The sequence below is a fragment of the Festucalex cinctus genome, chromosome 9 (genome assembly GCF_051991245.1).
Source record: "Festucalex cinctus isolate MCC-2025b chromosome 9, RoL_Fcin_1.0, whole genome shotgun sequence".
Taxonomy (NCBI): domain Eukaryota; kingdom Metazoa; phylum Chordata; class Actinopteri; order Syngnathiformes; family Syngnathidae; genus Festucalex; species Festucalex cinctus.
The window spans coordinates 21,365,103-21,382,906 of NC_135419.1; the positions used below are offsets into that span (position 1 = coordinate 21,365,103).

The window sequence follows — 17,804 nt, forward strand, 5'->3', positions numbered from 1 at the left end:
CCATTAAAACTGTGGTAATGATAATTAAATCTAAGGTGGATCAAAAGCTAATATTTCCATCTTTCTATTTGTCCAAACAAGAACTTAAAGTTGTAACAAAGGTAAAATATTTGGGCCATGTTTTGAGGGATGATGATGATGTACTCCCGCGACCCTTGTGAGGAATAAGCGGTCAAGAAAATGGATGGATGGATGGATGGATGATGATGTACTGAGACAGTGCAGAAAGCTATATGCCCAAGCAAATATGCTTGCGCGCAAATTTAGTCACTGTTCTGATTGTTAAAATTTAACTCTTCAAAGCCTACTGTACTCCATTATATTCCCCACATCTATGGCGCAACTATAGCAAAGGGAAAATGAATAAGATCAAGGTTGCATATAATGATGCTCTAAGAATTCTGTTAAAATACCCTAGGTGGAAGAGTGCAAGTTTCTTGTTTGTTACCTCAAATGTTCCAACATTTGATGCACTGTTAAGGAATTTTATATATAAATTTACGTGTCGAACTAATAGATCTGGTAACGGAATTATAAAATTGATAAATGATCCTTTTTTAAGTGATTTCAGATACACTTCATTGTTCTGGAAATATTGGTTACATGAACTGTATGTTTTTTAAACCAAGGGCTCTTTTATGTGTGTGTTCTTAATTAGTGTGTTTTGTTTTTGTTTTTTTGTTTTTGTATTTTGTTGTATTATTTGTTTGTTCGTAATGGACTTGAGTCTGTCAATAAAGATATATGTAATGTCCTTTTCCACAATGGTATTCTTTTACATAATGGCGTTTTACAGCTGAATGACTTCGTCTGTCAATCAAATGACATGAGGCGGAGCCAGTTACGTGATTGGCTGAGTCCCTTATACAGACATGAGCAGCAGCACTTGCAGCATCGATTCACGCATGGAGAGTTTAGCGCCTGATGAGGAGCCGCGGCGGTCACAGGCTTGCTAAAGCATGGATACGGGAGATAAGTCACTTTCAGAAGTACTCCAAGAAGTAGCAAATCGTTTAGAATCGGATCATAATGTAAAGGCCATGTTAAACTTCTGCGTCAGGCTACAAACTGATTTAGGCTCAAACAGATGGTCCCACCCTAAAAGAAGACCATTGTGGAAACCAATATATATTTGATATCTTTACACATTCTTAAACATATTACAATGCAATAATATACAATATTACTGATATACATGTTTGTTTTCAAAGTGAGGTTTAAAGTGTGGCTCAAAGTCTAATAAACAAAATTTCCAAAATAGTTTAAAAATAATTTTTAGACACTACCTGCCTGGGATCACTGATCTGTATACATTACTGGATAGCTGTTAGGCCAAGATTTTGAAGCCACGAGGCCATAATATTATGACACCCAAGAAACATTTCTCAGCATACGATCCTATACATTTACATTATTAAAATGGAGAACATTCGAGACAGTACTTAGAAGAAACAACATGATTTCTGTTTTAAATTTGTTAAACATAAAACTTCAGACATTTCACAACTTGCCTTAAATACATGTCTAAATTATATGCTTCATGTTGTTTACAGAATTAAAGATTTATAACTGTAATTCAACAAATGATGCCTCTGCCAAATCTAATATTGGGGTCGAAGGAACTGAGCAATAAATGGTTTGCATTGGTTTGTATGGGCTATCTGCTATACAGTCATACATACAGATCAGTGCCTGGGATGCATAAATTAAAAAGCAGGAGAAGGGAACAAAATACATCCATCCATCCATTTTCTTGGCCGCTTATTCCTCACAAGGGTCGCGGGGGCTCCTGGCGCCTATCTCAGCTGGCTCTGGGCAGTAGGCGGGGGACACCCTGGACTGGTTGCCAACCAGACCTCAGAACTGGGAAGCGGACGTGCTAACCACTCGACTACCGTGCCGCCCCGAACAAAATACACAAATTTCTAATTTTCCAGGACATCATGTTGTAAGTCAAAAGTCTCCAGACTTTTCATGGGCAACTGTCCACTCTCAGCTTTGGTTTCTTCTCAAGAGTTGAGGCTCCACATGTCCCGTCTAAAACTCTGAGACAAACAGACATAAAAATAACAGAATAACTGTAATTACTAAAGATATGACCATTTTTTTAATTCAATTAGTTTAATCCTTATAAATACCACCTTTCTTTTCTCCATTTTAATTTGTATTTTTTTTTATTCAATTGTTATGAAATTACTGTATCAATGACTAAAAAATAAACCATATTTAAATTAGGAAAAATATTGAAAATTTAAATATAAATTGAAGTATAAAACATGCGATTAATGTGAAATTAATCATCAGTTAATTATTGAAGTCATGCGATTAATTACGATTAAAAATTTAACCGGCTCACCGGCCCTCCAGACCGGCAGCCCACCGGGGATTTCCCCGGTACCCCCGTGGGTCAGTCCACCCCTGGCGTGGATCCTGTTTTTTTTGGGGTTTTTTTGTTTGTTTTTTCCCCTCCCATCTCACCCACCTATGTCTGTGTGTACATAGCCTCCGGCACCTGAGCTGGGGTATACCGTCACAGCTAAGGATCTGGATGAAGAGAAGTCTGCACGCTTCACGGAGATCCAGGAGTTGCTCGGGTGGACACCTGGTGAGTTGATCATCTCGATCAGATTTTGGAGACTTTGACTATGGGGGCATTATTGTGCCAAAACTATTCACAAATGCGTATTTCGATCCACAAATATGTTAAAAGAATTTGTACCCGTAACCAAACTCACAAAGGTGTAACTGAAGTCACAAATGCGTAAACAGAATCCATGAGTGTGTGAATGAAGTCACAAATGTGTAACGAGAATCCACAAATACGTATAACGATTTGTATGCGTAAACACATAGTTGAATGTGTCGATCTATCTGATCTGTAAACACCGGTCCTCTTGATTGGCTGCATTCTTACATGTGACTTTTTGTCACAGTCCTGCCATGCAAGAGTCACAAATGCGTAAATGGAGACTTGTGTCTAGCTCCGACCACCAGGGGACGCCAGCGTCAATAATAGTTCCATTGGCTGCAATCTAGATCCTAGCCAAGCGAGATGACCCGGAAGTACTTGGAAACTTGTTCTCATCATCCTTTACGAAAAGATAATAATAATAATTCATATTTAAGGCAGTACTGTAGATATTTTGTTGTGAGCTGTAACTCTCCTGCTTACGCTATTTTGCCATCATCTGAGGTCAAATGTTCTGTGATGGCAGCACAATTACTTAAGCAAAATGTACATCCTGAATAAAAATGAAGCTATATTTGGTGACGCTTACTTATATTAGCAATGTAGATACTCCAGTTCGCAAGTCATGGGCAACCCTGCACTTTTCCCGCAAATGACAAATATGGACGTAATCTTTTTTTTTTTTTTTTAAATCCCAGTGTAAGATAACAGATTATTATTATTATTATTATTATTATTATTATTATTATTATTATTATTATTATTATAAATAGTTGAGTGCAAGATTTATAAGAATTTCAACCTGAAGGATACGCCAACATAGTTGTTGTAGTAAAGGTACAGATGAGCATGCTAATTAATGTAGGCTGAAGTCTGCATCTCAAAGCTGTAATCAAGTGTATAACATTGTACTGTAGTAGTTGTCTGTCAACAAAAGCCTGATTTTTAAAGATCCATACTTTTAAAATGCTGTGTTTTGACTTCACGTGCTACATACATACATAGCACATTTGTTGTCTTTTTGACCCAAGATGATTCACTCCCAACGCCTGCGAGATGCTCTTCTCAAACCCTGGGCCATCTGTAGCTGTATAGGAAAATCATGTAGTACACATGTTGCTGCGATGCCATTTAAGATGTGTTAGTCTCCAGCTTAAACTTAGTCAAGAAGTGATGTGATTTTGTTCATTCTTCACCAATAACATGAAATGTTTTGGTTAAAGATGATTTTTTTTTTTTTTTTTTTTTAAAGGGGCTGTCTGCCGGCTTCACTCAGGAAAATGCACTTTTTAAATACAGGATGTACACACTTTAACTTTCTCTCAGTCTACACATCTGTGTTTTTGTTCATCTTTTGTGGTAATTTCTTCCTAAACCCCCACCTCCCCAGCCTGTATTTTGTCATTTTGTGTTTGTTTTGTAAACAGCGGGACGTTTCTGTGGGAAGACAGTATTTATTTACACCCCTCCAGCCAATCGCAGAGCGTGGGGGTGGCGTGTCGCAAACGGGGCCGGGCGAACGTGTCAGCTGCGTGACGTCACTCCCGACGTCACTTTTTTCTTCACACACTCATTCACACACGTAAGCTTCTGTGAGTGAGTGAGATAATAAAAATAAAATAAAAAATAAAAATTCAATCAATAAATAAGGTTATTACACCAGAGATTGAATTATTAATAATAATAATAATAATAATAATAATAATAATAGAAATAAAATAAAAACAATAAAAATTCAATCAATCAATAAATAAGGTTATTACACCAGAGATTGAATTAAATAAATTAAAGTACAGTAAAGTGCCATATTTGTGAAGTGAAGTCGCTACCCCCTCCTCCCCCCCAGTGATCTAGATTGCAGCCAATGGAACTATTATTGATGCTAGCTTCCCCTGGTGGTTGGAGCTAAACACAAGTCTCCATTTATGCATTTGTGACTCTTGCAGCCAATCAAGAGGCCCGGTGTTTACAGATCAGATAGATCCACACATTCAACTATGTGTTTACGCATACAAATCGTTATACGTATTTCTGGATTCTCGTTACACATTTGTGACATTGGTTACGGGTACAAATTCTTTATTCATATTTGTGGATCGAAATACGCATTTGTGAATAGTTTTAGCACAATAATGCCCCCATATTTGACACGCCCTCTTCTGATTGTGTCGTCACTGTTTTATTGACTTGCAGGATCGCGTAACGAAGAAGCTTTGCCACACAAAGTGGTAAGCAAATGACTGTCACAGTTCATGTCTTAAGATTTAGAAAGTTTTTCAACGCGCACATAGATGCGTGGATCCTGATGTTTTTTTTGTTTTTGTTTTTCTCTCCCCTCTCACCCATCTCTGCTACATCATCACTGCAGGTTTTAGATGTTTCCATCCACTAGCACGCTTGATTCATGTAATCAGCTCATTAGCATGCCTGATAACGATCCTGATCTTTAGTATCAGGTGTGTTGGTCGGCAGAAACATCTAAAAACTGCAGAACTCTGGGCCTCGAGGACAGGAATTGGTGAACCTGCCGGGTCTGTGCTTTTGTTTGTTTAGATATGCAGCAGGTCTTTCGGAATGTTTATTTGTGTCACTTATATTCGTCGATGTGTTTTTTTTTTTTCCAATTGTGCTGCCAATCTTACCACTTAAGAGCAATAAATATCTGAATTTCGTCACTTGGAACAATCATCTTTAATGACCATTTTTAACCTTAGCCTGTTGCATTGTCCCTGTGTAGTTGGTACGAGATCCATTCTGGGACTGGCGCCTGCACGAGACCATGGATGAAGTTTAAGCGCCGGAGAGACAAAAAATGGGACTTGTTCGATGACGACTGGATAGAGGAAGCTTTAACGTATGTTGTTTTTGCTTGAAACAATATGTTGATCACTACTTTCATGGTGTAAATTGTCATTCATGAAATGGTTTGTGCCTGGATATACTCGTCTTGCTGGAAGTCTTCAAGTTATCTTAGCTTACTAGCTGCTAACAAACAGAACGCACGTTTCTGACTCATTCCTCAGCAGAGATCAAGCCCGAGTTCAAGTGTGAATTGTGATAGTCGTGTTAACTTTCTGTTCAAAATGACTTGAATACTTATGCAAAAATGATTGTTTCACGAAAGATAATGTGGCACATTCATCACGAATTTACAATCAGAGGTTAATGTTATGACCAACTGTATATGAAAAAGAGAAAAAGTACCTGATATCAGATGATCTGAGCATATCCTCGTACTTTTTATGGGTGCAAAAAGCAGTTGCGTCGTAGTTTCACTCTAGCCACCGTGCTCGTCTTTCTTCACTCCTCACTGTCTTCCACCTGCTTTCGAATCGCTGCCGGCAGCCGAAAGAACGATCTCATCTCTCTTTGAGACATTAGAGCATCCGTCGGCCGCGCACAAGTTCACCATAGCATTGCTCGCCGATTTATCAACTGTTTGACCGTTTTTCTAGCTCACACTGATTCATCATTCATTAAAACAGTGGTATCGGTATCGGTGAGTACTCACAAGTAACATGCCGATACCATTAATTTCAACGCTAATATAGGATTTTGGATGCAGCATCTTGTGTCTTGCTGGTGCACGACATTCACTGATATGTGACATATTCACTGCATGCCATGTATATATGTATGTATGTATGTATATATATATATATATATATATATATATATATATATATATATATATATATATATATATATATATATATATATACACCTGTGTGTGTGTATATATGTGTGTACACACAGACACACATACTAGGGATGCATATGATAATGCTATTTTCAACCGATACTATAAACCAATAATTTTGAGGTGCCGATGTCGATAACCGATGAGTAAGATGCAAAATTAACTTGAATACAAATATGCTTTCGAGTCCTACTATATGTCGAACAAATACATTGAAACATTGTTTAAACTTTGCAGCATGTTTCAGTGTATGCAAAGCACCATGAAGCTGAATTTTATTGATATGAGCCACAACCACAACAGATGGACCAACGGGGCATGTCTGTAATTATTGCTGGTTTTGCTGGATTACTTTATTATCTGGTTCATCTGTATGAACTCACATTGCCGATAATTATCGGCTGATTTCTCTATTATCTGGTTTATCCGTTTGACGTCAAATTGGTCGATAATTGTCGATAATTATCAGCCACTGATATTACCGTGCATCCCGAATATATACAAATACACACACATATACATACATACATACATATATATAGAAATATATGTATGTATGTATGTATTTTTGTGTATATATATATATATATATATATATATATATATGTATATATATATGTATATGTATATGTATATATATATATATATATATATATATACATATATATGTATATATATATATATATATATATATATGTATATATATATGTATGCGGCACGGTAGTTGAGTGGTTAGCACGTCCGCTTCCCAGTTCTGAGGTCTCCGGTTTGAGTCCAGGCTCGGACCTTCCTGGGTGGAGTTTGCATGTTCTCCCCGTGCCTGCGTGGGTCTTCTCCGGGTACTCCGGTCTCCTCCCACATTCCAAAGACATGCATGGCAGGTTAATTGGGCGCTCCAAATTGTCCCTAGGTGTGTTTGTGTGTGTGTGTGGATGGTTGTTCGTCTCTGTGTGCCCTGCGATTGGTTGGCAACCAGTCCAGGGTGTCCCCCGCCAGCTGAGATAGGCGCCAGCAGCCCCCGCGACCCTTGTGAGGAATAAGCGGTCAAGAAAATGGATGGATGGATATATATATATATATATAGACTTTTCTGGTCTGAATACACCCTCATTCCCAATAAGCGAAGTGTGCATTAAGTTTGCGCATGCGCGAGGGAAAAAACGAGGCTACCAACTACCCTATTAATTTGAATGGCGGAGATTAGAGTGGTGACAATCTTTGCGTAACTGTTCACTTTAAAGCTTGCAATTCAACTTCCCCGATGTCAGTAAGCCACATGCTCTGCATGTTAATAAAAAAACAGCAACTTTCCAGCGGTTGAAACGTTTCTATCAGAGCCGATTCCATTCATGCAATTCATTTTCAATGACCGTTTGGTAGTTTCCCCTAACCACAATGCACCACGCCGCTACCCATAATGCACCTTGAATTCGAGATGCGCACTTCGCTTATTCTTTCAAGTGGTCTTTCTATTCAAAAAAGGGGTGGGGCCAAAAAAAGGGAACACTTTGTACTTCCTGCGTTCATGTTTGAAAAAGTAAAAGTCAATCGAGTGAGGTTTTCTCATCACTGTTGTTAAAAAAACACAATCCAGAGTCAGGTTTTGGTTGTGTTGCCATGGCAACAAACCAGGACGTCTGCAAGATGGCAGCGAAGGAAATGAGCGGTCATCCAGGGAAAAAAAAATCTTTTCTTTTTTTTTTAGACATATTAATGACTGCAGTTTTTCCTTGTGCACTTGATTGACAGCTTGGTGTCCCGCCCACTTTCGTGCCCACAAGTGAAGTACTTACATACATACATGTAAATACATATAGTTGACATAGATATTTATTTGAATTATGTTATTTATAATTCAAATAGTGGCAACCCCAAAAATGGCCTTGGAAAGCTTTTGGTGCCAAAGAAGATTCAAGAGGTGTTAATGACTTAACACCTCGTAATGACTTTATTAAATGTTTAGTCATACCCCAATCTACAATGCTGACATTGAAAATAATGGACTTGAACAAAAGAATGATAATATTGCCCATTATTGAACAAAAGTTGTTGATTTAAGAAAAACTCGGATTTGATGGGTGCACAAGTATGTGAACCTTTCACTTAATAGGACATTGCACCAAATAAACTTGACTTGACTCCTTTTGCAATGATAACTTCATCCAAACACTTTTTTTCGTGACTTGTGTTTGGGTTTTGTTTTATGTTGGTGAGAAGGTTGTTTGTCTGGTGTTCTTGTGTGTTTCCCCTCTCTCGTTATGTCTGAGTAGGTCCACCTGTGTGTCATTCCTGTTCCCAGTGTGTGTTGACCAATCAGGACCCTCTCCCTATTGTGTTTCTCATTAGTGTTGGTGTATTTAGGCCAGGGGTGGCAAACTGCAGTCCTCGAGGGCCGGTGTCCTGCAGGTTTTGCAGATTTCCCTACTCGAAGTGCAGCTGATTCCAATTAACAGGCTCGTTATCAGGTTTCTGCAGAGATTGCTGATGAGCTGATCATGAATCAGCTGTGTTGAAGAAGGGAAATATCCAAAACCAGCAGGACTGCGGCCCTCGAGGACCGGATCTCGCCACCCCTGATTTAGGCTGTTGGTTTTGTTTTTTCTTGTCTGTGTGGGGTCACTGTCTATGTCAGGGGGGTCATGCTGAAAGTCTGTTTGGTAGTCATGTGTGTCCTTTTGGCTTAGTAATCCCTGCTGCTGCAAATTTCCTTGGTTTAGTTATGTTTGTCACCCTTCTGCCACCCAAGTCTCAGTTAAGTTGTTAAGTTAACTTAGTTAAGTTGCCTGAGTCTTAGTTTAGTCGTCTCTGTCCCAGTCTCGTCACCCACATTTTAGTTCAGTGTTCTCACGTCCAAGCCAAGTGTCTGTCTCTTCTCGTCCACGCCAGGCTCACCATGTCCCAAATAAGTCTCCACCTCTTTGTCATGTCTCCTGTCACAGCACCCTATCTCGCCTCGCCCAGTCCTGTCACGGTTACCTGTCTCCTCTCACAAAATATAATTCCAATATTATATAAAAAAAAAAATATATATATATGCATGGAAATAAAACAATATATAATATATAATAAATAAATAAAAAAGAACAAAAAAATATATACACATAAATATATTTGTATTTAACTTTGGAATTATATATATTTTTTATATCTGTTTTTAGTTTCACTTCTTGTCATTTATTCATTTATTTAGTCATTTATTTTGAATTTTGGCAGTTTTGGCCCTCCATATACATACAATGAGAAAGCAGCAGATAGTGTGGAAATACCTTCTGCTTTACTGATAAGTCTTAAAGACAAATCTTGAAGAAGCCACATATGAGATTTTTTTATTTTATTTTTTTTAAATAATCGGTGCAAAATTCAGGGGACTTCTGTTTTTATTTTTATTTTATTTTTTTTCATCTTTAATGATAGCTATTCCCAAATATGTAAGTGTGTCTTTGACAAGAATGTTCAAAATTGAGTCTTTCACTGCTGTAAGATCACATTTATTTACATTCAGGTAGTCCAGAAGCCCTACAGAACACATTTATGATATCCAGAGCAGACGCTATCTGGTCAGAGTCTTTAGTATCATCGGCTAATTGACTCATAAATAGTTCTCGCTCTGCAATTTGAATTCCTCTCAAAGTGCTCGACTTAATATGGTTAACTAAAAGATGTGTAATGAGGAGGAAGAGGTAAGGAGAAATCGGACATCCTTGTCGGATTTCCCGTTTAATGTCAAAACGAGGAGTGGTGCCAGTACTCAATTAAATTAATAAAGCTTGTTATTATTAGCATATGGGGTGCGAGTATCTTTACGAAAAATAATAATAATAATAATAACCAAAACCAAATTGTGTTTGACTGAATCAAATGCTTTATAAAATTCCAGAAATAGAATATAACTATTGTCATTAATCAATTCAGAATAATATAAAATGTTGAATACCAGCCTAATATTAGCTATATGCCTCATCCATAAACCCGGACTGAGATTCATCTATGATAGCATTCAAAATTAAATTAAGTCGTTTGGCAAGAGCAATTGCTAATGTCTTATCATCGTTATTCAAAAGACAAATTGGACGCCAATTATCAAGAAAAGCACTTTTTTTTTGTTTCGGAATAAGCGTAATTAGACCTTGGGTTAATGTAGGAGGGAGCGATCCATTATTAATACTTTCTGTGAACACTTTGAACAAAAAGGGGCTCGGCAAACATTTGATAGAATTCTGAAATGATTCCATCGACCCAAGGAAATTTATTTAGTTGAAGACTTTTGATGGAATCCGTCATTTCGAGAAGAGTCAGAGGAGCATCACATAGCTATGTGATTCCATAAGCCTCTTCTTCTTCTTTATTGGCGCTCGATATTCTTATTTTGAAAAATAAATACAGCTGCGGGCACCGGCTTCAACAACTTCCATTCCTTCTTGCGCGCGTGTGCTTGCTGTGATTCCAGACTTCTGCCTGGCTGGGTCACATGATGTAAGGCGCATGCACGTGGCCGGAAGTCAACAAGTTTTTTTGTTTTGTCCCCCCCCCCCCCCCCCTCCCCTTTTATTAATTCCAAAATCAACAAACATCCAAATCAAACTGATCACACAAAACAGTACCGTGCTGACATTGTACATTTATGATGACACTGACGTCATTTCGTGTCCGGCGCCATATCATGACGTCATTTCTTACTGTATTTAACACGGACGTACATATGAATCTGATTAATAGCATGGTAAGTCCGTGTTAAATAATAATGTAATGTAAAAAAATAGTATTTTATTCCATTTCCTGTTGTCAAACGCTGAGCTGCACTTACAAGACATGGCCACGAGGTGTCAGTGTGACCCCACAAAAGTCCACAGCGAATAGCTTACAGTTACAGACGCTCAAACAGGATCGTGTATATATGGACCGAAACTTCCAAAATTCGAAATAAATAAATGACTAAATAAATGTATATATATATATAAAATTAAACAATGATATAAATGTGTGTGTGTGTATATATATATATATATATATATATATATATATATAAAATTAAACAATGATATGAATGTGTATATATATATATATATATATATATATATATATATATATATATATATACATATATCCTTTTTATTTTCACATAGTCATTTATTTATTTATTTATTTAGTCATTTATTTTATTTGGAATTTTGGCAGTTTTGGTCTTCCAAACACTTTTTTAAGAAAAAAAAATACAAAATACAGAAATAGTGTGCATTTAAACGACATGCCAAATTATGTATTTAAACTCACACATAATGGAACCTAACAAGAAAATGACAATTCGAATGAAATAAAAATAAGTTTTGCATTCAGCAAAAATCCATCCACCCATTTTCTTGACCGCTTACTCCTCACAAGGGTCGTGGGGAGTGCTGGAGCCTATCTCAGCTGGCTTTGGGCAGTAGGTGGGATACACCCTGGACTGGTTTGCCTCAGCAAAAATCTTATTCATTTATTTATTTATTTTAAGGTTTGAATAAAAAAAAAAAATGGAAGCGAGGTGGACAATGTCAAACGTGATGCCTACAGAAGACGAGAGAACCCAATTTTCTAAACCGTGGACGTCAGCCTACCTGTTTTGTGTCTTTCAGACTCCTCCCCTTTTTTCCCTCCCCTCCTCTCTCGCTCGATTTTCCTTCCTCGCTCCCCTCTCTCGTCATTCTCGCGACTTGCTCACATCGACGTCTCGTCGCTCGCTCCAATCTGTCTTACCTGTCTGTCTGTCTCTCCTCTCTTCCTCCTTCTTGGCTGACCCCCTCCTCCCTCCTTCCTTCCCTCCCACCCTCCCTCCCTCCCCCTCCTCCCGATCGGTGCGGTCGGCGTGGACATGAGGTTCCGCAATGTGTCCTTCTTGACGCTCTTGTTGTTCGGACTTTGCGGGCTGGTTTCGCTGTCCTGGTACACCGCCTTCAGCTCCTCCAGAGGTAAGAACGCGCGCGCGCGCGCACGCGCACGGCTCGGGAAGAAGAAGAAACAGATTATATGATGATGATGATGATGATGAAGAAGAAGCGAGGTTGCAGGGGAGGGAGCCCTCGATTTATGGCGGTCGCGTGTTTTGTCGGTGTCAGGTGAGACGGCGGCGTGAAAAAGGGGGTGCGTTTGTTTGCAGGGTGGTCACGTGACGCTGGCTCCATGCTGGGCTGTCGTGCTCTTGTTTTTTTGTTGTTTTTTTTGGGTGGGGGGGGGGGTGCGACGTCACGTGCCGTTGGGGTAGAAATAAAGCAAAGAGGATGGCAAGTGACATCTTGATGCACTAGTAGCATCTTTGTCTTCACTCGTAAGTGGAGTCGATGATTGTGTCTTAGGGGCCGAATGGTTGGCAGGTGGCGTGTGAGCTGGTAACACCTAACTATATCAACTTGTGGTTTTGCCTCACTAGTAACATGTAGTTGTTCTCCTAACCATCCATCTATCCATTTAAGTTGCCAAATTTGCTCTTCTAGTGAGGACCAAAAAAGCCACTGATGTATACGACTGGATAGCTGATAGGCCAAGACTGAGGAGGCGAGGCGGCCATATTGCTCCTCCCAAGAAAACATTTCTCAGCATACGATACTGTACATTTACAGTATACAAATTGGAGAACATTTGAGACAGTACTTAGTAGAAACAGCATGATTTATGCTGTTTTAAATGTGTTAATTAAACATAAAAAAGAGACATTTTACAACTTGCCTTAAATACATAGAATTTAGAATTAGAAATTATATGCTTAATGATGTTTTGTACTCGGGATGTAAGGAAACCGGCAATATCGCGATAATAAAACTGCCCCAATATATTGTCGTTATGTCATAATATTAAAAGCAGCACATCTTTAAAAAAAAAAAATCAGGTTGATTTCTATTTATGCAGTTGTAGCACCTGCTGGCTTGTTTTTTTGTTTTTTTGTTTTTTTGTGCAGTTTAATTTCCACAAGGCATGTTTTGGCCTTCATATGTTTCAAATCCACACTAGATGAATAATAAGTAATATGCTTGTGAAGCGTGTCAATATGTGGACGAACTGAATGTGTGCTGTACTAGTATTAGCATGTAAGTGCCTCAAAATTAATATTAATCTCTAATATTGTTATATTAGAGATTGTAGGTTTCTTATATGCATTGCTGTAATGTACAAAAGCACAATATTGTGTTTATTGTTTCAGTATGAGCTCCTTTTTTTTTTACACAAGAAGATTGTGACCTTTTATTGTATCGCAAACCTCCCCACAATATCGTGATAATGATCGTCACGTGACCTTCATATCGTGACATTGTATCGTGATGTTTGGATTTTGTTACATCCCTATTTAGAACAGGAGGAAACTTGTATATTTTTTTAAATTAATAAGAATTCTAACTGTAATACAACAAAACATGCCGCTGCCAAATCTAATATTGGGAACTGAGTGATAAAAGAAAAAAGTGGTCTTGTTCACTTGTTTTTTTTTTTTTTTTTTAACTTGTTAAAAATAGTGAGCACCTCGGCAACCACCTCCCATCTGCCTCCAGTCTTATATTAAAAAAAAAAAAAAAAAAAAAAAAAAAGTTCCTTTTAGCTGTATATGTCTCATCTGTACGTATGCTTGTGAGGTGGGAGTACAAGATGGCCGCCCTGTGACTTCAATGGCTTACACTGGCATGTATGGGGCCTGGGCTGTCTCCTATTCAGGCATATATACAGGTCAGTAAAAAAAAAAAAGCACACTCGTAGTCTCAAAAGAAATATATATATATATATATATATATATATATATATATATATATATATATATATATATATATATATATATAATTTATTTATTTTTGCTGGCTTTTTTTTTTTTTTTTGGCTTCTCTAATACAGGTCAAGCTTCATAGTATAAACTATTTGGAAGAACTACTAGATCAACCTGGTTGGCATGTGTCAAAAAGCCCACAAGTAGTTCTGCCTCCTTTGTAACATGTCCTAGTATGGCAATGTTGTCCAATTAGCGAGGAGAAAATGCATACTACTAATACTAGTATAAAGAAATTATGCTCAAGTCTGTAAAAGCGCACTAGTCGAATGACTCGGGCACGCTATTGTCACTTGGCAGTAATGTTGTTTACGCACCTGATTGGAGGAAGAAGAAATGACCGTGGAGGTCATGAAATGAGCGCTCGCTTTATTCCACAGCACGTGCCGGTCTGCTGCTGCTGCGCCATCTGTGCCGATGCACGCTTGCGTTTAAATGCCTCAGTGGAACGGCAAAAAAAAAAAAATGTTGCTCGGGGGGAGCGCTTGTTTTGCGCCACTGCTCAAAATGAAGCAAGCAACAACAAGTGCCTTCTCAAGAAAGAAGCGCCAGGGAGCGCTTCGTCATTCGGGCAACACATTGTGGGGTGGGGGGGGGGGGGGGGTCACACCGGAGCAGTTGAGGCGGCAAAATGGAATGCAGAGCAGCAACGCGCTCAACTGGAGTTTTTTTTTTTTATGTATCTCTGCTCCATGTTTGTGTTATTTAGGTCTATTGTGTGTTTGTTTATGTGTTAGTGTATTTTTGTATCTCTGTGTAAATATTTGTGTGCGTGCGCGTATGAGTGAGTTTGCATCTGTGTGTATTTGTGTGTCAATGTGTGTGCGTGCGTGAGTGTGTTTGCTGCTCACAGATGTTTCCTGCTTGGACAACTCCAACGCACTGCAACATATCAGGGGACATGTTTTTACGATGAGGGCGGGGGGGATGCTTGTTTAGGGATGTGGCGCATACCATCCAGGTGGAGACAGATGCAGTTTGTTGGAGGGCGTCCACGAGTGACATCACGTGAGCAGCAACGTGACATCATCGGGAAGGGCACGCACACGTGAGTGACACTTCCTGTCAAGATGGCCGCCAGTGTTTGGCAGTGCTGGGAAAGTCTAATCTGCAAACCTTTCCAACTTTTTGTCGGAAAAGGTCATGGGGTCAAACCAAGATGAAAAGGTGATTCCTTTGCAAGATATGAAAATGGGCAGCGCTCTTTCAGACAATTTGGATAAGGACTGCAGAAAGTGTCATTATTTTTCAATCATCTTTTTGCCAACTAGGAGTGTGACGATATATCGTGAGCACGATAAATGGTGATACTTTGTCTCCCGATAGATTATCGATACGCCAACGCAAGTATGGCGATATTTGTAGTTAAAGCTGTATTCAATGATCTTCTCAAAAAGTAGAAGCCAAACGTCCGTTTGTCACTTTTTAAAAAATGCGCATCCTCGTAAGAGTGGCGAGGAAATGGACGCGAGTCTTCAGGCAAAGAAGACTCATCAGCGCTCTTTGACTTGTGGAAGACATTTTGAGTCTGTGTCGATGAAGTATGTGTATTATAGCTTCAATTTTAACAGTTTAAAACTTTTTTTATGTTTAGACTTTTTGAAGCACACAATTTCTGAGGAATATTAATATTATAAATAATTTATTTATATTCTCACATTTTTGGGTGATAAAAAATAAAGAAAATGCACTGCACATATAGTTAAATGTGTTCATGTAAAAGTAATAATGGGCATCAATGATGTGTGGATTTTTGTGTTTCCGTGGCCTGGCCTTCCACATCTCTTGAACTGATGGTGATATATGGCCCATCGTCGATATCAAATTGTGTTTGTGCATGTTGGCGAGTAGGAAAGGAGCCAAGGAGTCCAAATTCCGTCACTCGTCCATCCTACAAACTTTCCAGGGAGAAATCAAATCTCAACATTTTACAGCCAAAATGCCCGTTGAGGGAAGAAGGAAATGATCCCTGACACGCACCATCTGTGCGTGTGCGTGTGTGTTTATGGCAGTTTTACATTTCAAATGTCAACAAATGTGTGTGCGATGTTGACAACGCTGCGTTGTGTTCCTTCTCTTCAGTGGCCGCCCTCCAAAAACAAAGTTGGACTTAACAACACGCAGTTTGTTTGACTGTTGGGGGGGGGGGCCTTGAGGTGGGGGTTGGGGTTTGGTGTGTGCATGTGTGTGTGCAGGGCAGGTTGTGACAAGCCCGCCTGCTCTCAGGCGCCTTTTTTTTTTTTTTTTTTCTTTTCCTTTCCTTGTTGCGGTTGTCTTCAAAGCTACTGAAGCGTTTTGCATTCACTTGGAAAAAAAAAATCGGACTATTTTTTTTCTGTTTTACTGAATATTTTTTTCTGTCATAAAAAAATATTTAAAAAAAACCCGAAAAAAATTATTCAAAAAAACAGGAGGAAAAATTACTCAGAAAAACTGGAGGAAAAAATGTTCAAAAACACAGAAAAAAAAGAAAAAAATAAATAAATATATATATATATATATATATATATATATATATATATATATATATATATATATATATATATATATAAAACCCGAACACCAACTTATCCCATACACACCAGTGTAAGCCATTGAAGTCACAGGGCGGCCATCTTGGTACTCCCACCTCACGAGCAGGCAGTAATGCTGCATTCGAGAATGGTCGGAAGTCGGACTTTTCCGAGTTCAAACCAGGATGTAAATGGTCAATAATTAAGCCAGGAGGCGGGGTGGGGGGTGGTCAGTAATTTTTAACCAGGGAAAAAAAAAAACGGCACAAACCCCCTACCCCGCCTCCTATACTAAGTGCCGCCAAGGTGTATATGTCTCATCTGCACTAGTGTGTATGGGCTATTGGCTATCCAGTCATATATACAGGTCAGTGTTCAGCAACAGGTCACTTGGAGTTCACAGAGGTAAAAAAAAAAAAAAAAAAAACCTCACTAAAACAAAAGTCAGTCCTCTGTTTTTTGGAATATTTTTGTTTCTGTTTTTTGGAATATTTTTGTTTATTTTTCTGATTACATTTCTGAATAATATTTCCCTGTTTTTATATATATATATGTTTTTTATGACAGAAAAAATTCAGTAAAACAGAAAAAAAACAGAAAAAAAACTCAAAAAACATAGCTCCCCACCAAAATTAGTCAGAAAAACAGGGGATTTTTATTTTTCAAGTGAATGCAATACGCTTCCGTACTTCAGTCCGTAAATAATGTTGGCCAAAGCACGTCAACATTTCTCCTTTTCTTGCTCGAATGGTTGCGTCCGACTGCAAATGGCAAAAAAAACAAAAAAAAAAAACTGGCAGAAATCAACAAGTGAGAGTGAGAGTGAAATGTGGACTTTCAGCTGCTCGTGTTGCGAGGCCAAATTTGAATAAGAGCGCGTCACGTGACTCGCGGCATGTGGGCAACGAAAGCCACAGTCATTCGTTTCAAATGTTTATTGCGCGGGTCAAACATGTAAATAGCAAAAATGTCAACATGAAGGCAAAGTGACTGAGTCAGGTTTGAGTAGGCCACACCTCTTTAAGGCACATATCAACACCTGAATATTTAGAAAAATCAGAGCAAGTCGACGTATGACTTTCTCAAGATACAAGCTGAGATTCCTTCCACTATTTTTTT

At 38.5% G+C, this 17,804-nt stretch overlaps 2 protein-coding genes across 4 annotated transcripts in view; both read left to right on the forward strand.

Annotated features, from left to right (window-relative positions):
• LOC144025936 (nuclear envelope pore membrane protein POM 121-like) overlaps nt 1–12,142 on the forward strand; it is a 43,606-nt gene extending 31,464 nt beyond the window's left edge. The window contains exons 8-11 of one of the 3 annotated variants that reach the window (XR_013284995.1): nt 2,503–2,605; nt 4,883–4,917; nt 5,427–5,543; nt 12,002–12,142. Coding sequence is in view for 2 of the 3 variants with exons in the window: in XM_077532335.1 (XP_077388461.1) it covers nt 2,503–2,605; nt 4,883–4,917; nt 5,427–5,483 (195 nt within the window). In the remaining variant the exon portion in view is untranslated. Of the gene's footprint in view, nt 1–2,502; nt 2,606–4,882; nt 4,918–5,057; nt 5,304–5,426; nt 5,908–12,001 lie in introns of those variants that run through there. The other 2 variants (XM_077532335.1, XM_077532336.1) reach the window with 2 other exon arrangements.
• The window catches only part of mgat4b (alpha-1,3-mannosyl-glycoprotein 4-beta-N-acetylglucosaminyltransferase B), a 35,587-nt gene continuing 29,889 nt past the window's right edge, over nt 12,107–17,804 (forward strand). Inside the window, exon 1 of the mRNA XM_077532334.1 lies at nt 12,107–12,334. Within this exon, the coding sequence (XP_077388460.1) occupies nt 12,238–12,334 (97 nt within the window). The 5' untranslated portion in view covers nt 12,107–12,237. The remainder of the gene's footprint in view (nt 12,335–17,804) is intronic.